Here is a 20318-nt window from a genome sequence, read left to right as displayed (position 1 = left end):
GCTATATAAAAAGCATATTAAAGTTTTAAAACTGTACTTTGACAATACAGCCTAGGCTCCAATCACATAATCATTATAGGGTGAGCAAGATTTTCTAGATTAAATCTTAACTAGGAATAAGACTAAGTTGTAAATATATTTATTATTTCCATTGCCCTATCCTGAATATCAGTTTACTAAGATTTCTTTTGGAAGGAAAAAATGGAACTTCTTTGGCCACTGTTGACAACTGTAATCTAAATTTTTATACCAAATACTGTAAAAAACTTAATTTCCAAGATAAAGACCAAGAGCAGTATCCTTACTCTGAAAAGGAAAGAAATTAAAAAAATAACATTAAAGAAAGCACCCAACAGGTTTTTCTGGCTTGAAAATAAATTGTTGCTCAAAATTACTTCCTTAAATGATAAATCACCTATGAATTTTAAATATAAATTGTGATTAAAGATAAATTAATGTTGAAGACTAAAACTGGAGATTTATAGTAACTGGAACACTTTCACTAGACTATTAGTCATTTACTGCAAAGTTTCAAAAAGGATATCAAGCTTAGTAATGTTCTGTTTGCTTGTATAAATAGTGACAAGTGGGCCTTCTTTGGCAGTTCAGTGGTTAAGACTCCACATTCCCAATGCAAGGGCTGCAGGTCTGATCCCTGGTTGGGGAACTAAGATCCGACATGCAATGTGGCATGGCCAAAAAAAAAAAAAAGAAGGGACAAGCAAAACTGATAAGTAGCATGGTTTAAAAACATGGACATTTATTGTTACAAAATTAACTGGTTTGATAAAAAACCATTATATTTAAAAATAATTTAATACAAGTTAAAATAATTGTAAATTGTGATTCTTTTGAGTGCAAACAAGTGGTTACCCAAAGAAGAAATGAAACCTCAAGTTGTAATAAAATCTATTCCTGAAGTTAGTGGGTATTACATAGAAATATTTATACTGTGTTCTTCTACTCCCGTATTTACTTTTAAAGAGTTAGGAGAATTTAAACAGAATGTGAAGACATAAATTATAAATAAATATAAAAAATATACCTGTAGAAGACTTACTGAAGACATGATTATCTCTGTATAAATGCCTACATATGAGACTATAAATAAAATAAAATGTTGAAGAACTCTGTTCTCTCAATTTTAGAAAACACGACTTTTTGGAAGACAGATGTTTAAAGTCAAGGCACTAGGACTTGGCTAATTTCACACAGTGGGATCATCAACAAATTGTGATTAAATGGAAACTACTCTAAAGACAAAAACTTCCCAATATGAAAAACACAAATCAGCCTTTCTGAATCACAAAAATTCTAAAATAGAAAGGTAAGGGGACAAAACATGTGAAATTAAGAAAAAGAAATTGTATCTTTGGGGTTTCTTTTTCACACAGCTACGCTTAGTCTAGGTAACTCCTCGGCAGGCATGCTTTTTGTGGCATCCAGTTGGTTATATTCCTGTATGAGTGCTGATAAAGATGACAGGGCTTCTGTGAAACAGCTTTCCTCCATCCCTTCAATTTGTAGATAGTGATGAAGATGAGCCTATAAATAAAAAAACTGAATGATCTTGACCATTTTCAGGAAATTTAATACAGACAACTATCCTATAATGTAAATATTCATATTAAAATGATAGTTCACACTCAGCTTTACAAGAGAAATGAGAACCTAAATCCTATAAACCCATGAGATTTCTCATTTGGAGTCTGAGTAAGCCTCTCTTCAGTTATAATCAATACACAGATATAAGATATAGCAGGCAGGATCACACCTGATTTGTGTTACTTTAATTCTTGAGCACACATCTTAAATAGCCAAAATAAACACATATAGTTAAAAAGGTGTACTGATGATTACCCTTTTTCTGTAGAGCCTCGTGAATCTCTCTCTCAGTTCTATGAAGGTAGGCTTGACGCATGTGTTGTTTGCTAAAGCTAATAATGAATGGGAATGGCCCACAGGAGGTACTGAACACAGGCTGGTCTTCCAGCCTTCTTGATTCCAGGAGACAAACCGTAGAGAAGGTTTTAATCTGAGATGCAAAAACTCAAAGGTAAGAATTAAGGTACTAAAATATCTGCCATATTATGGCAGCCCACATTAGTTAAACTGGGACATTACTAATGGTACCATTCTAAGTGCTTAGTATATAATGTAAGTTACCTATTTTTTAATACTAGCAGTATTATGGTACAGTCTAACAGTGAACTAAGGGACATTAAATTGGCCGTAATGGTGATTCAAGAAGCTAGAAACACATTCCTTAACATTAGAAATCTGGGGATGAAAAGAAATGAAGGTATTATAATTTTCCTTACTTTGTAATTCAATAGAGCAGTTTTCCTAAAAAATAAGACTGTCAAATAGGAAAACAAACTTAGAAGCAGTGTAGTGGTAGTAGCGGTGGTAATAAAAACAATAATAGCTAAATTTCCTGAACATTTTCAGAAAATAACATCTCATCATTTAATGTGCATAACATAATTAACATAAATAACAACTGTACTATTATTATTCTTATTCTACATTTGAGGAAAATAGGCTCAGAGAGGCTAAGTAGCTTGCTCAAAGTCACACTTCAATTAAGTTCACAGTGCTACTTAACTACATGCTACACTGTTACAAACAGTACACATAACATTATCTTGAAAAATATAAAATTGAACCTTTCAATATTTCTGCGAAGATCAGAAATCTGTACATTTCCTCTAACCATGAGGGCACAGGCGAGGTAGAGACTATGTTTGGGGTCAGCTCGAATTAGCTGGTGATCTTTACTGAAGGCATCTGAAAACATCTGATCCAACCTAAAACAATGAGACAGTCACTGTTTATACAAAATACTGTACTACATCTTTCTTCTATGTGTAACTATAAAATGAAAAGACAGTCATCTACAGGTAAATAAACTTCACACACAAATATATTCTGAATCTCAGTTATCATTTCCTCAAAGCAATCTGGATAAATATGAGAGAAAATCACGCAATATATTTTTTTAGGGGGAATAAAAAGCTTCTGCAATATATTTTATATATACCTGATTTCAGGTAGCTACAAAATATTGACTACATCATTAGTGAGCTCTATGTAGTACTAATTTCTGAAAATTGTGTCATTTTTACTTAGTTCAGTATGCTTATCTACTTTGTAGTATCAGAACTATCAAAACTAATTAAAAACCTACTACATTAAGATTACTTTGTCTATAAAATATATCATAAATTACTTAGGAATAATGAGGAAGCTATCAAAGGACAATGTTAGGCTCTCCAAAAAAGACACTACTCTATACTATTATTCCTGAAAAGGGAGGCTTTTAAGTGAATGAAGTCTTTTAACTTCATTCTTTTATCATTCCTCTGAAGAGAGGAAGATAAAAGTGACCGATGAAGTTTACATCTAATAATACGCAGGCTCTTAGGCCTTTAATATGACCCCAGTCTGGGGCCATATTAAATGCATTACACTATGCTGCCTATTCATTCAGTAGATATTTACTAAATGCCTATTATGTGCCAGACACTATTCTAGGTGCAAGAGACCCAGCAGTGAACAACAAAAATTTCCTACTCTAATGGAGCTTACATTCTATCCTGATTCTTCTACAGTAAGAAGGATAGAGGACTCTCTTAGTGGATGGTGAGCTTTGGGGGATTCATGAATCCTCTACTGTGCTCAAAATTTTGGTGTGTATGTGCTTTTGGGCGTTTTTATGAAGTCAAGGAAACCCAGAAAAGGTTAAGAACCACTATACAACAAGTAGGCACACTCATTCTTTTGTCAAAAAAAATATAAAAACTAGCAAGGAGCTATTTATAGTTATTGGGATATTTCTCTTTACATTACAAACAAGGAATTTAATATACACACGCTAATATGTGCATTTTTATCACATAAAAATGGACTAGATGATGTTTATTAATATGAAGCACATCTAAAAACCATTCTCAGTTGTTTGTAAACTACTAATAAGAAATTAAAGTCTTAAAACTATGCCTTTTAATAGTACAATTTAAAAACAATTTATTATTTGTTCAAGGATAAATGTGTCCATATGTGGATATGGCAGCCTTTGAAATACCTATAGTACAGAAGCAAAAAGAAAATAAAAAAGGAAAACCCCCACAAAGCTAGAAAGAACACTGTGATAAGTTCCTTAAGAGTCTAACATTCTTAAGGTTCCTTATAGAACAAACCTGCAACAAGCTATAAATATATAAACATTTTAAATGCTGACACCATTATTTTTATCAAAATATACCAAGCACGGGACTTCCCTGGCGGCACCGTGCTTAAGACTCTGCGCATCCAATGCAGGGGGCCTGGGTTCAATCCCTGCTCGGGGAACTAAATGCCATATGCATGCTGCAACTAAGAGTTCGCATGCCACAACTAAGGAGCTGGTAAGCTGCAACTAAGGAGCCCACCTGCCACAACTAAGACCCAGCACAACCAAAAAGAAAAAAAAAATGTACACACACACACACACACACACACACCAAGCAGGATTATGCTGAATTTAATTAGAAATTACATGTCTTTATTTTTTTAAGGAGTAACTTTAAATGTCTGGATAATCACTACTGTACAATAAATAGTTTAGCACCAATTTACATTCTATGTGTCCACATTAAAGGTGTACCTTTTACTAAATATACTCATTTTTAACATGCTGGGCTGATAATAAAAGCAATCATTTAATGATTGATTCCCATGTTCAATAAACTATGCAAGTCGCTTAACTTGTTAAGCTCATCAGCATCCCACAAAGAAAGAGACCGCACCTATTAGTTGGCATAGTCAGTTATTTACTTGCTCAAATAGAAGTTAATCAGTATTACTGTGACATTCCCATAGTATAGAATTATGTTGCCAAAATTTAAACTATTAAAAAGATCTGTAATCTAGTTTTTACTTTATCATTTACATAATTTCCTCTAGCAGAGTTTGACAAGACCTTTTCCCTCAGTCAACTGTGAATGTCAGTGTGACCTTTTCAAGCTCATCATCACTGTATATGATAAGACTATGTTTCAACTACATTTTTGTTAAGTAAATTGATGTAAGTTTTATGCTTAAAAATGACACAGTTATAAAACAAGATGTTCTGGAAGTGATACATAATAGCTATAATAGAGTAATACCTGTAAACCCTCTATGGTGCTAGACTGGGGTAAGAGCTCTAAAAGATACTCTTATTTAATATACCAACAAGTTTATGAGGTAGGTACTCTGACTCTCATTTTTAAAGATGAGAAAAACTAAAAGTTCGTCACCTGCCCAAGGTTCTGTAGCTAGTAAATGATAGAATTAGCATTCATATTTAAGTACATCAGACTTCAAAGCCTTTAAATCTTTTTCAATAAAAATTATATCTTTATTAATTTTCATAAGCTTAAAAATTTAGTTATTAGATTTAATTTCAAATAGTTTAATACTGACATTTTTAAACAATGACTTCTAAACAAGGAAGCATTCACTTAATGGAAAAATGGCTGTCATCACCTATATTTTATATAATTCTCACAAAGAAAATGGTATGAAGAAATAACTAGTTATTATAAACTTTTCTCTTAAAAATGTGTTTGCTTTTAAAGTAATTTGAGCCCTCAAGTAATTGGAATAAAGTTACTACATCTTACCTTCGAGAAGGAATGTTAACATCTGCCAGTGTATACAGAGGTGTTAGGCTTGACACAAGATAATGCAGTTGAGGAAAAGGAACTAAATTCATGCTGATTTCATTAAGGTCCATATTAAGGGATCCTTCAAACCTTGCAGAGCTAAAAAAATTAACATTAAAGCATGAAAAATATTTAACTTAATGTAGCTTGATTTAGTCAGCAGGCACTTTCCTACATCCTTTCATACGCTGTACTTCATTAGAGAATATATGCTCTTTTTTTTCTGTTTAGTGAAATTTAGTATCATGAACATCGTGTATAAAGATAATCAAAATATAACATCTACAGCAATTCTTATTTCAGGATTATCTGAAGTGTAACCACTCTACTACAGTTGCTAATTACCTACATAAAAATCTTACTTAAAACAGACTTTAGATTGAATTAAATACATACAGTTCAACAGTTATTTAATTATTCTATAAACCTTACTAAATTCCCCTGGGATTTGCTTACATGCTCTACAATTTGGAATATAATAATGCCAAAGCAATTTTTTAGATCAAAGTCGAAGAAATATTTTGGACCAGCTAATAAAGAGGTATAGATTAGCTGGTTTAAAAGGTTAAGACATTTCGCAGCAAAAAAAAAGTGTATCTCCTTCAAAACCCTTTACCATTTAACATCTGTTAATATTCCATGGAACGTACCTGGGGAAAATAAAATGCTCCTCTGGAGTCAGAGAAAATAAAATTCTGGCCTATTACTCCAAGATCTGAAAACACTAGACAAACTAAAATTTTTATTTTAAATAAAGTTTTTAAAAAAGCTTCTACAACTCAGAATAACTAAAAAATGCTACTGCAAAACATTATCAAAAGCAAGGGAAATTTTTAAACTGCCCTTAAGTACACTGTCAAACGGATTACCTTGTTAGGTTGAGCAGCAAATTTGCCACAATGTTGTTCATTGCATCAAATGGTTTCTCCTGCCGCTTTTTAAAAGCTCCAGCACTTGAAGTAACCAGACTCTTTGGCTTTATAGCTGTACCCAACTTTCCAGAATTCACCATGAGATCAATTTTGCTAATGATGTCAAATAAAGACTTTTAAGGGAAAAATATTGGGAGAGAAGCGATTAAGAAGAGAGGACATAAATGACATTCTACCAGGAAGAAAAAGACCAAAAAAAGCAATTTAAACTTATTTTTTCTCTTAGATGGGAAGGCTGAAAAGTGAAGAGACTGTTTCACGTACACACATAAGCATAACACAGGCCTAAATGTATACATAATATGTCCATAAATTACAATGCCATTTCTTACTTGGTTGTCAATGGGCAACACACAGTCTGCATGCTCGTTAAGTTCCTTCATTGCCAACATGCTATTATAAGGCGAGGTTATGACATCATCTTCACCAGAAGGATAAATTGAAGTCACAAATCTGTATACTTCTGGGAATTCATCCTCAAGCACCTTTAAAAGAAATGTGCCAAGTCCAGATCCTGTTCCTGAAGATTAAGATTTCAAAAAGAAAACAGCATAAATGGTTCAGAATATAACGGAATTCTGTTTTTGTGTTAAAAACCTATGTATTAAAGACATAAAATTTTCAACTTATTCCTGTGATTATATATTAACTAATTAATTTCAGATAAAGAAATGAAGACAATATAGGTAGTGAGACTTAAAGACATGAATTCAACCTCTGGGTCTGACTGTGATGATGAGAGGCCTTTCTATATTTTACACTTTTTTACATTCAAGTTATATCTGTGATGTCAAAAGAACTGACTGAAGAGTAAAAAATGCAACTAAGACAGTATTTAGTCTACACTTGATGTTAAGCAACTTAAAAAACAATCTTGACATCTTTAGTGCAGCACCTATATAATCTTAATGATGAACACTATCATGACATTAAGCAACTTAAATGCTGAGTTAAAATTTAAAGTTAAGCATGACCAACTTGAATTTACAAAAGTTTCAAAGAGGAAACATTTTTACTATCTATCTAAAAGCAGAAACTCTAAGAACTTCATTAAGGTAATTTTCTGACACACAGAGTTACATATATATAAATTCAGATATTTTTAAGAACTAAAAGAGAGAAAACTGGAATCCTTTACCCTGGTGCTTTTCAAACTATGGCTTGTGAACCATCAGTGGGCTATGAAACTAATTTATAAGGTTAGGACCAGTATTTTCTTTTCTTAAATGAAACGCAGAAATATTAGTATGTCACATATAGTGTGGGTAAATAATCTTTTGTTTTAGTTTGTGTATGTTTGTGTGTGTGTTGGTTTGTAATGTAAAATGTATTTCTTGCTGTCCAGATGAGAAAAAGTTTATAAGCCAATAATGCTCTAACCCCATTTGGATAAATATTAAAAGGCTATGATGACGGGTTCGTGCCCCGGTCCGGGAAGATCCCACATGCCACGAAGCGGCTAGGCCCGTGAGCCACGGCCGCTGAGCCTGCGCGTCCGGAGCCTGTGCTCTGCAACGGGAGAGGCCACAACAGTGAGAGGCCCGCGTAACGCAAAAAAAAAAAAAAAAAAAAAAGAAAAAAGGCTATGATGTTAAAAATATTAGATGGAAGTGAGGGAGATTTTTTGGGTTAATCTTTAATGAGGACTTTCTAAGCATTATAAAAAACCAGAGCCATTATAGAAGATAGTTTTGATTCCATTAAAAATAAACAAAACTCCCCCCTCTCTCTATATATGTATATATAAAAACAAACAAAATAAAAAGGCAAACTAAGAAAAAATCTTCAAACATGACGGAGGACTAAATTTCTTTAATAAAGAGGGTCACAAATCAACAAAATAATATGAATAATGCAATGGAAAAATGAGCAAAGGATATAAATTGTAACTCAAAATAAATCAAATGGCAAATAGATGTAAAGATGCTTAACCTTTTCTCTAATTAAAAAATGCAAATTAAAGCAATATAATTTTGAACATATTGTATTAGACAGATTTTGTCTCGTAATACTCAGCGTTGGTGACAGTGTGCGGAAATAAACTCTTATACATTGCTGCTAATCATACGGATTGATGCAATAATGTAGGAAGGTTATTTAGTAATATCAACCAAAACTTAAAATGTACATACTCTTTGGTTCCACTTTCCTTTCTAGGAATACTGCCTACAGCTATTGTGGCACAAATGAAGATATAGGTACCAGATGTTCGCTGGGGATTTTATGTAGTAGCTAAAAACCATAAATAACTTGACATCCATAAATGAGGAACTGACTTTAAAAATTATTACATATTCTCACAATTGAACAGAGCTGATGAAAGATGTTCAGGAAAGATTTAAAGTGAAAACATTACAGGGTAGTATGTATTTCATGATCTTGTTTATGTAAAAACACACAATGGGCACAGGAAATATCTGGAAGGACAGACACTGGCAAACTTGATAATCTGTGAGGAGAGAGATTAGGGATTAGATGTGGGAAAAGACTTCATTTTTACCCTTCAATATTATTTAAAGTATTTTTGCCATTTTCAGTGAATTATAAATAAAGTACAGTCTACTGAGATTCTGAGTAACAGAGGGATATAAAAAAAAAGCACCATAATGAACTATAAATCAAATTGGTTTTTTTTGAAAACTTACTCAAAATCTGCAGGTTAATTATACCAGTATAAACAAAATTAGTTTTTTTTTTTTTTTAGCGGTACGCGGCCTCTCACTGTTGTGGCCTCTCCCGTTGCGGAGCACAGGCTCCGGATGTGCAGGCTCAGCGGCCATGGCTCACGGGCCTAGCCGCTCCGTGCCATGTGGGATCTTCCCGGACCGGAGCACGAACCTGCGTCCCCTGCGTTGGCAGGCGGACTCTCAACCACTGTGCCACCAGGGAAGCCCTGAAAATTAGCTTCTTAATTTAATGATTATGATGGTCTTCTAAAGGCATGGTTACATAGCAATTTTAACTTTTAATTTTCAAATGTTATCATACTGAATAACAGATATGTATAAGAAAGTCAACTGTACATAACCTGCTGAATATAAAAATCTTAATCTCAGCTTGGAGGAAAACATGGCAAAGTTTTCTTTTAAAATAGGCTAATTCTCTTTTGAAATTATCAAATTATGATCTGTTTCTACTTCATGGAACAGGGGAACAAAATACTTCACTTGCAAGGTACAGGCTTCGCTGGGAAAGAAAGCAATGCAGATCATTTATTCTAGGTCAAGGTGATTAATTACCATGTAAGGAATGATTTAAGGGAGTTGACTAAGAGGATTTCTTTTATTTATTTCTCTTATTGGACACAAGAAAGGATTGAAGGTAGTTAAAGAAAGGGTACTGATGTTCTTTTGCAAACGTATCTATGAATATGCCACAAATACTTAGTTCTAGTCAGCATATGAAACTGCACAAGCAAGCTCTTAGGAGAAAGGCAGCATTACCAAAAAGCTTATATTGAAATCTACCTTCTACTAAAGATAAAAAAAAAATTTTTTCAGATTCATTTCTACTGACTCTTTGGGTTTAAATTTTTAAAAAATGGTCAGAGTGACACAATTTGACAAAAATTTAAGATAAAAAGCTGTTATGTACATACATTCATAAACATACTCTTAATTCTTAATAGTTCTATATTTATTAAGCAAAGGTCTGAAAACAAGACTTATGTTGGCAGAATGAATTCTCACTTGCATTTTCACATTGTTATAGACAAATGAATAAATAATTTTACCTCCTCCCATGGAATGTATTATAAAAAAACACTGCAAACAATCACAGTGCTCTGCTGACTTTCTGAGTTTCTCTAGAATCTGTTCCTGATAAAGACTGCCAAACACTTTGTGACCCACAGCCCTGGAAAAAAGAATATAGATTAAAAAAAAAAAATCCTTGCGTTTATTATTTCAAGATTTTATTATTTCTGAACTAAATGAAAAGACTACAGATAAGCTTCAAAAAGTATTTTTACTGTAGTAAGTAAATTTTATTCCTGTTTAACATCAATAAATCATATTACGATATCTCAAGGATACAGGAAGATAATTTAACAAATATATATACCTATAATCCTCAAATATCCTGATAAAATAGTTCATTATCAATGGATATTAAACTATGTTTTGTTTTTTTTGTTTGCGGTACACTGGCTTCTCACGGCTGTGGCCTCTCCCGTTGCAGAGCACAGGCTCCAGACGTGCAGGCTCAGCGGCCATGGCTCACGGGCCCAGCCGCTCCGCGGCACGTGGGATCTTCCCGGACCGGGGCACGAACCTGTGTCCCCTGCATCGGCAGGCGGACTCTCCACCACTGTGCCACCAGGGAAGCCCTAAACTATGGTTTTTAAAATTTATCTGCTCTTAAGGTATAATTACAACAAAACAAGTTTTTAGTTAGTTTTTTCTCATCTTCATTGAAAGTAAACTGATTGCACTGTCTTTCATGTACTAAAAAGCAGAATGTGGTCAACTAGAAAGACATAAAAGTAAAAAATTTTAAACTGACCTACTTTGGTTTAAAACATGAAAAAAATATTGGTCATATCATGTTATTACTAGATGAAATGCCACACAGTAGAAAACTGATATTCATGAGGTTCTGCAAGCCTTTTTGGTTGCCCAAATTTGCAAGTATTATTATGATGAATTGAAATGTAAGAACGATTTCCATACAACATGTAGTCAGGTGTAACTCAAAAGTTGCAGAATAAGTTATACGACAATTAGAGAAAGCTGGTTGGATGGTTAGGTGGACTCACTTATTTTAGTGACTGGCTCTCCCCAAATAAGTCTCTCAGAACACAAGACTCAAATTCATGCTTTAGTAAAATTACACAATATTACACATTATAAACCTGAGGGACTAACTGCAAATAATTTAAATAACAAATATTAGATTGGCAAACAAGAACCTACTTACTTTTTAAAAAACAGCAAAACCAGTGTCAATGTAAATTTTAAAATGATCACTGTTGGAGCTTTTTTCCCATTAAGGAGAAGAGACCATTATATATTTAAGGGCCAAATATAGCCTCAGACTGACCTTGAATGCTGGGACACTGGTCTGGCTTGCATCTCTATCAATTCTATTAAATCTGACTGATGGGAAAACTTTGACAGAGTCGAATACTATAGGTAAGAGAACAGTTTATAAAAATACTTACAACTTTTAAATTGATACAGCCACTATGGAGAACAGTATGGAGGTTCCTTAAAAAGCTAAAAATAGAACTACCATATGACCCAGCAATACCACTACTGGGCATATACCCTGAGAAAACCATAATTCAAAAAGACTCATGTACCACAATGTTCACTGCAGCACTATTTACAATAGCTAGGACATGGAAGCAACCTAAGTGTCCATCAACAGATGAATGGATAAAGAAGATGTGGCACATATATACAATGGAATATTACTCAGCCATAAAAAGAAACAAAATTGAGTTATTTGTAGTGAGGTGGATGGACCAATAGTCTCTCATACAGAGTGAAGTAAGGTTCTGAGGAACCTAGGGGCAGGACAGGAATAAAGATGCAGATGTAGAGAATGGACTTGAGGACACGGGGAGGGGGAAGGGTAAGCTGGGACAAAGTGAGAGAGTGGCATGGACATACATACACTACCAAATGTAAAACAGCTAGCTAGTGGGAAGCAGCTGCATAGCACAGGGAGATCGGCTCGGTGCTCTGTGACCACCTAGAGGGGTGGCATAGGGAGGGTGGGAGGGAGACGCAAGAGGGAGGAGATATGGGGATATATGTATACGTATAGCTGATTCACTCTGTTATACAGGAGAAACACAACAACGTAAAGCAATTATATTCCAATAAAGATGTTAAAAAGAAAAAAGGGTTTTCATATACAAATTAGTATGCTAGCCACATTGTTCCGTGCCTTAATACTTCTGATTTTTAAAATGTTAGAAAATTTCCATACAGATGTTATATAAGAGTTGCATGATTTTCCATTGTATGGATATACTATAATTGATTTAAACAAGCCCCTGTTGAGTACTATCTGATGTTAAAAACAATGTTTCAGTGAACAATCTTTCATTTGTACCTTTATGGACAAGTGAAGAATTCTATAGAATATATAAATGTGGAACTACATATCAAAAAAATAAATACAACTTTTGTCACTACTTAGCAGTTATGCAAGAATCAAATTACAATGAGAAATTTAGTAAATCAATTTTTCATGATTCATCTTTTTCTTAAAAAAAAAAAAGAGAAACAACTAGGATACAGATGGCTTCCAAGCACTGTGAACACCATCATCTATCAAGGAAAAGATGATGGGCTGAAAGGCCTAGAGTTAGGTATGGCAAGTTGTATCTTGCTTCATGTCAGCAGGACCTATCAGAATAAAGGAAAGATTCCTCATTTTTTTTCAGATGACATTTAATTTTTACATCCAGCATATTCTCACCAATTATTCCCTGAGCCAGAAATATCAGTGATGAGCTGCTTACTATCAAATACATCTCTCAATGGTCCCTGAAGAATTTCATTTACTACCCCTTCCTCCATGTCAATCAAGACAGCCTGAGAAAGACAAATAAAATGTAATTAGCATATTTTTCTTTAGTCACTCTGTAAATAAAAAGAATTTTTGAAGTTGCATTGTTCTTTTTATAGTTTAAGTTTGATCAAATCTTTGACTCTCTTTGTGCAGTTTGTTATAAAACTTAAAAAATAATTTCACTCTGCTCCAAAGGTGGAATCCAATGAGAAGATGGATTCTAAATTCTTACCCTAAGAATAAGAAGGAAAAAAAGGAACTGAATAATTCTGATTTTCTAACAATTCTTTTATTTATGTGCTTATGTGACTATAAATTTCTTGAGAACAAGGTCTCAGAAGTTTAGAAGGTAACCTTAACCAGAAACAATTCTCAATAAGTGTAGGGTTCATTAATGTATTTGGTCACTAGGAATAACCATGCTGCTCTTTACGAATCACAGCCGAAAACTGTCCAAATCGAATCAGTAAACTACTATTACGTGCAAAGCCAAGGCACTGGATAGATGTCAAAGATGACAACAGTGTCCCTTCCCCTAAGTAACTCGCAACCTAAATTCACAAACTCACTAAATATCACAAACTTTATTGACATGGGAGATAACCTCTATTACTAAGAAGAAAATGAGAAAATAAAACATAAAATTAGCTATGGAAAGAAAAATAGAAAAGACTGGATGGAAATACAGCAAAATGTAAGCAGAGATAGCTTGGCAGTAGAATTATATACCCTCTGTCCCCACTGTTTTGTACTTTACTTTCTATATTTTCTACACTGAGGAAGAAGAATGAAAGAGTAAAATAGAGTTAAATAAATAAAAAAGAAAGTTGAAAAAAGTAATCTGAAATGATGTTAGGGTACCCTTTATCCTAAGTCTTTGATTCAGTGTCACAGAGAAAGTGCTTGATTTATGGGCTTTTTCAGTGTTGGTGGTGAGCATGTAACATTAAGCACTTACTACATGCCACGGTACATGTATCACCCCATTTAATCCTCACAACTCTATGCATAGGTTCTGTAATTACTCCCAGTTTACACATGAGGAAACTGAGGCCTAGAAAAATTAAATAACTTGGCTGTGATCACCCAGCTAGGAAGTGGTAGAGCTGATTCAAACCTGGCTAGCCTGGCTGCAGAATCTTCACTCTTAACCACCAAACTCTATGCTCTATTATTTTATCAAAGGGAGACAGTCAAGTTTGACACTTACTGAGTACTGACTACAGTGGAGTCACAATTTATGCCCATTTAAATTCTGTGAATTCAATTATTTGTGTAATTAAGTATGCTACTGTAAGCTGGCAATTAAAATATTATTACACAGTACTTTAGAAATATATTTCTAATTGTATGACAGCATACCACTTTTTTTTTTAAAACATCTTTATTGGAGTATAATTGCTTTACAATGGTGTGTTAGTTTCTGCCGTATAACAAAGTGAATCAGCTATACATATACATATATCCCCATATCCCCTCCCTCTTGCGTCTCTCTCCTACCCTCCCTATCCCATCCCTCTAGGTGGTCACAGAGCATGGAGCTGATCTCCCTGTGCTATACGGCTGCTTCCCACTAGCTATCGGTTTCACATTTGGTAGTGTATATATGTCCATGCCACTCTCTCACTTTGTCCCAGCTTACCCCTCCCCCTCCCCGTGTCCTCAAGTCCATTCTCTAGTAGGTCCACATCTTTATTCCCGTCCTGCCCCTAGGTTCTTCATGACCTTTTTTTTTTTTAGATTCCACATATATGTGTTAGGATACGGTATTTGTTTTTCTCTGACTTACTTCACTCTGTATGACATACTCTACGTCCATCCACCTCACTACAAATAACTCAATTTTGTTTCTTTTTATGGCTGAGTAATATCACATGTTATATCATCATGTTACAGTGGTATATTAGAAAGACTGTAAAATTCTGTTTTATAAATGTGCTCCTTTAAATACAGCATCAATATACATACACAGGATTATACAGGGTCATTTCTTGGCAATTTTAGGGATTTTCAAGGATTTTTTTGATAATATGCAATTTTTATCTTAAATGCTGACTTTAACACCCGATCAACCATGTAAGAGGGATTTCACTGTTGTGTAAGATTACAAAAAAGAACAAAATTAGCTTCTACTGTCCTTGTTCCAAAATAGATTTACTGAGATGATTTGTGGAAGATTAAACATATTTAAGTCATGCTTTCAATTACTTCGCAATCAGGCAAAGGAAGGGGAATACAGAATACAAACTGACATTCAAGCACCTCCTGAAGTCAGTTTTGAGGGAATCATCACTGTCATAGTCACTTAGCATTAAACCCTGACAGTCTGTAACTCTTTCAATCTTTCCTTAGTCACATAAGACCTCTGATTTGTTTTTCCATAGGAAATTAATTACAATTACAAGGAATTATTCTGGATTCCTCACTTAGCCATCCAAGATCTGGAGTCACAACTTCCAAGATTCGATGTTTATTATTTTATTCCAGAGCTACCTGGTGATAGCTTTTAGGCCCTTGAGCTTCCCCTTAATTGTAATACAGGATTTACAAAATTCTGTGTTTGCCTATTAACACAGTGGAGGAACCCAGCCACCAAATTATCTTTTGAAGCCTAGACTCTTCAGTGATCAGAGCCACATGACACCAAGACTACTAAGAAGAAATGGAAGAACACCTTCTAGGAAAAAAGCCAAAGGCTATAGAAACATACCGCTTTATTCTCTTCCAGCAGTGTTTCCTCCATTTGCCAACTTGCTCACTGGTAGGGTGGTGGGAAAGAGCTCAAATTGGGAGTGGTCTAGGAAATGTCAATGTTTCTTTATCTCTGAGCAAGATTTGGATTGGGATGTTAGCACTCTCCAAGGCATGAACTATACCAAATGTTAATCAATTATCCTAACAGACTACAAGCACATAGTCTCTGCCCTAAATTTGTTTCCCAAGGACACTGGAGATCACAGATACAAGGCGATGGTTCCCAGATACTACAACACTACTGCTCTTTACTCTTTCAGCCGCTACTCCCGGTCTGATCCTTACCATCTCAATTACTTCCACAGCACCAAAACTGCCTTTCTTTTCTGTCATAGTCAAACATTACTGATCAACAGTTGGAAAAAGCAGTTTGTTGCAGAGACACAATCAAAGAAGAGAAGTGTTAACTGCAATGAGATTAAGACTAAATATGGGCTATTGACTAGAAGTATTTTTGTTCAGGAGGTCTTACATGGTTATGTTATGTATTCACTAGAATGTGGTTGAATCTATGCTTTGTACTGGGAATAGTAACTCTGGTGCAAATAAACCTTTCATCATTTTTATATGAAAATTAACCTTCATTAGAATGTATTTTAGGATTAGAGTTAAGAAAAGCTTTTATCATTTATCTAGACATATATTTCCCCTAAAACATTTAGAAAAAATGCCAAATATGCAGTATTTTCACTTTAAGCACAAAATTTTCCCCCTAAAGTTTCATGGAGACACAAATGTCTGCTTAATTATATTTATATTAAATGTGGCTTAGCAAATACCCTTTTTTTATTTTGAGAAGTTAAATTAAAATTTTATTCTTATGGTAGTTATGGAAGTAGAGTTATTTTAAAAACACATGCAATATAAGAATCCAAGTGTATAAGACTTACTCGTGCTTTTAAAGAACAAATTTTCCCCTTGGAAATACTGCCACCATCACCAACCACTCTGAAAGGTAAAAGATGAGAAAAGGTCATAAGATCTTCCATGCTAATAGTGCTATCAGGTAATAAAATTAACTTCCATTCTCATAGTAAAACTACTTATAGGCCAAGTGAGGCAGACACAAAAGGCAACAAAGAAGCCACTCGTAATCTCCCACCTCCCAATAGGCTGAAAAAGTGAGGTACTTATTTCCCTGGCTTTCTTTGTAGTTTGGGCTGGTCATGTAATCCAGTTCCGGGTAATGAAATAAAAAGGAGATATTCTGGGAAGCTTTCTGATAAAAAGGACCAGATGCAGTTGGTCCTTTTTCCTACCTTGAACACGAATCTGGATGGGATTCCTGGCAGTGGAGGCTGTCATTTTATGGTTATGAAGTACAAAAACATGAGGACAAAAAACCAACACATGAAACAATATGACAGTATCTTGGTCTTTAGGGCATGTCTCTAAACACAGATTTCTTTGTATGTGACATAACTGGATACATCTATTGTTTAAGCCACCATTAGTGAGGCTTTCTGTTGTAGCCAGACACACATCAACTAACATACCAGTTATATACAGTTGAGTATCTAAGGCTGTTCCTAGAATTTCATGTTGAAGATAAGTCACCAAAGTAACTAAGTCTATGACTACAAACAGTGGACAAGTCAATATAGTTTACAAGACAGACTATATGAAGGGAAGCTGAATTGAGCATAGATGATGCTATAGGTCGGGGGTTGATAATCTATAATCCTCAGGCCAAGTATGACCAGCTACTTGTGAAAACGAGTTTTATTGGAACAAAGCCACACTCATTTGTTTATGTACTATCTATACCTACATTCACACTCCAATGGCGGGCTCAAGGAGATGTGATATGGACTTTACGGTCTGCAAAACCTGAAATATCTACCATCTGGTCCTTTACAGGAAAGGTTTGCCAACCCCTGGTATAGGTAAATTCCTATCATGCTATTAAAAAGGTATGATAATTTCCTCAAATAAATAAGTATATACAAAGGTGTGGTCTTATTTTTGAAAAAGAATTTTTGTACTAACTTGTGGAATAGATGCTGCATGTGTTGATACTACGTTGGAAAGAAGAGCAAGATGCCAAGGCTCTTCTCCTCAAACTTGATATTGGAGAAATAAGTATGCTCTCAGGTTAAATTATAAAACGAACCCAGTAGATGAGAACAGAGTTAGGTAAAGTCACCTGATTAAGAGAGAATGGCTTCCAGCTGAATCTCAACTATGTAATATTCAATGAAAGGAGTTATTACAGAGGGAATGGAAGTACAGATTTAGTTAGAATACTACCTACAAGGAAGTATTACAAAGGCAAATTTGAGTCTCTTAATAGTATGTAGGGGAGATGATGTTCTAGTTTACAAACAAGAGGTAATCTAGTCCATGTGACAGATATCTCCATATTAATAAAGATAAATAACACCAGTCATTAAGGTAATACACCTAACTTACCTTGGTCTGATTCCATGGTCACTAAGTAACCTTTTATTACTTAGCTCTCCTGATAGATTTGCTACAGAAGAGAATGTGCTTTTGAAAGAAAATGGGTGTCTAGTCTTTTTGAGTTATAGCGCCTACTGTCCATGACTACTCTGACTTTCTGCTTTGTAATTTCCTATCTGAGTTTGGTTTATCTGCCTGTACTAGAGAGCACTGGACCCATTATCAAGATGTCATCGAAGCTTCTGAGTTTGCAAGCGTGAGGGTCAGACTCTGAAATTCACTAAGGAAGTGGGGCCTAATTAGCCTTCCCAGGGAGATAACTGCCTCAAACACCCAACCAACTAATTCAAACTAGAACTGAAATCTTTATTAGATTAAAACTGGATATAAAGTATGTATTTTTCAGTTCAAGCCCGGCAGGTTTAGTTTTATTAAGCATTTCGAAAATGCATGAACTTCATGATTTAATGTTAAAAGCTTAGAAACACACCCTGAATGTCAAATTACTCTTTCAGGTAAAAGATATATACTTACATATACCATTTTTTAAGTAAACAAAACTAATCTGACAACAACTGCTCTGCTCCTTTTTAGCACATTCTATTTGTAGAGCAAATACTCCTGACCACAAGTAATACCACAGGAATGTAAACAATGTATTTTTCTTTCAAAAGTTAGCCATTATTGAATGCACTAACAAGACACTCTCGGAAATTTTCAGCATTCCTTTTAGTGAAACTTTATTTCAAGGTCAAGTTAAAATTAAGCACACTAAAGTTTCCTTTTATTCCTTCATATGGCTTTAAAAGGAAACCTGTTGTCCTGCTCTGCTCTGCCTAATGACATGAGAACATTAATGACAAGAGAATGACAATATGCTTTCAATAATGAGAAAAACAAACAAAAAAGCCAAACAACTTCTTTACAGTTATCAACTGCTTTTACTGTCCTCTAAAGAATTTTCTCCCAAACTGCTGACATGAAAATAATTATTAAGCTATGTGACAGACTTTAACCCCATCTTACCTGGTATCCACATTTCTAAAGAAGCTGCTTATTGCCTCATCATAAATCGCTTTCTAAAAAAAAAAATACATTTATTAGCGCTTGATTACGTTTTGCCTCTTTCCTAAACGAAGTCCTTTTAATTTAATAATCCCACAATACTTTAAAGGCCGGCATACGGCTACAATAAGAAAAAGCAAACAATCATAAAATGTTTATACTGATTCTTCCAATCTAGAGAAGAGCAAATACCGCGAGATCTATGGATTAAGTGCAGCTGAAGGTACTGAGAAAAGGCGTCCCCACAGAACTGTAGAGCAGGTGCATCAAATGAGAGCTTTCCCTGCATTCTTGGTGATCATTTAAAAAGCTGACTGGTTAAATTAAGGAATATAATGCCACACATGGTACCTATTTTACAAAGTACTTTCACATATGCTATCTCATTGCTCCTCACAAGAACCCTGATAAAGATGCAACCCTGAGAATTAAAGAACCTTAAAACTAAGTCTCCGGCGAGTGTTCGTTTGGACTCTTGTGTCTAACGCCAACAGAAGTTTAAAAACCAGTTTGCCCTTTACCGAGAAGATCCCATACAACTTATATCGGCCAGATAAAAGCTCCCAGAGTATTAATGCTTATTTTTTGGAAGAGCCTCGGGGACAGGCGGGCATGGGGGTCTCCCGCGCGGCGGGGACGGTACCTGGTTGACTGCGGCGTGCTCCCTCAGCGCCAGGTCCCAGAAGCAGCAGCCAATCTGGTTTCCGCACTGGCCGACTGCGCCCAGGAAGGTAAGAGAATAGACATTAGGCAGCAACAGGGCCACTCGCCTCGGCGGCGACCGGGTCCCCACCCTCCCGGGGCGGCTTACCCTGTATAACCACCGACTGGGTCATGCTGCAGCGCGGCCGTCCCCCTGCACCCAGGAGCCCGCGCCGGCCTGCGTATTTCCTGCCCACCAACGGCTCTCTCCGAGGCGGCGGGGTGGCCGTAAGTCACGCTGCTGCCG

General features: G+C 35.1%; 1 protein-coding gene across 1 annotated transcript; it reads right to left on the bottom strand.

Moving 5' to 3' along the window:
• Positions 1–365: 365 nt before the first annotated feature.
• Positions 366–20284, bottom strand: TUBE1 (tubulin epsilon 1). The gene is made up of 12 exons (XM_060167379.1): positions 20181–20284; positions 20013–20086; positions 19331–19383; positions 16792–16849; positions 13055–13170; positions 10356–10477; positions 6955–7142; positions 6560–6735; positions 5649–5789; positions 2670–2810; positions 1861–2035; positions 366–1545 (listed from the first exon to the last, which is right to left on the bottom strand). Exons 1-12 carry the CDS (start codon positions 20203–20205, stop codon positions 1387–1389), a joined length of 1428 nt encoding a protein of 475 aa, XP_060023362.1. The 5' UTR covers positions 20206–20284; the 3' UTR covers positions 366–1386.
• Between the last annotated feature and the right edge of the window lie 34 nt (positions 20285–20318).

Source organism: Lagenorhynchus albirostris, chromosome 12 (assembly GCF_949774975.1).
Source record: "Lagenorhynchus albirostris chromosome 12, mLagAlb1.1, whole genome shotgun sequence".
In the NCBI taxonomy this organism is placed as follows: domain Eukaryota; kingdom Metazoa; phylum Chordata; class Mammalia; order Artiodactyla; family Delphinidae; genus Lagenorhynchus; species Lagenorhynchus albirostris.
The sequence above is the reverse complement of the archived record's forward strand: the minus strand, read 5'-3'. Positions and strand labels throughout refer to the sequence as shown.

Excerpts from the sequence above, each read along its gene's own strand:
- TUBE1 (XM_060167379.1), bottom strand. The coding sequence starts at position 20,205 with ATGACCCAGTCGGTGGTTATACAGG. Across the intron at positions 20,087-20,180 it reads CCAGTCGGTGGTTATACAGG|TCGGCCAGTGCGGAAACCAG; the intron begins GTAAGCCGCCCC and ends TCCTGGGCGCAG. Across the intron at positions 13,171-16,791 it reads TTTGTTCTTTAAAAGCACGA|GCTGTCTTGATTGACATGGA; the intron begins GTAAGTCTTATA and ends TGTCTTTCTCAG.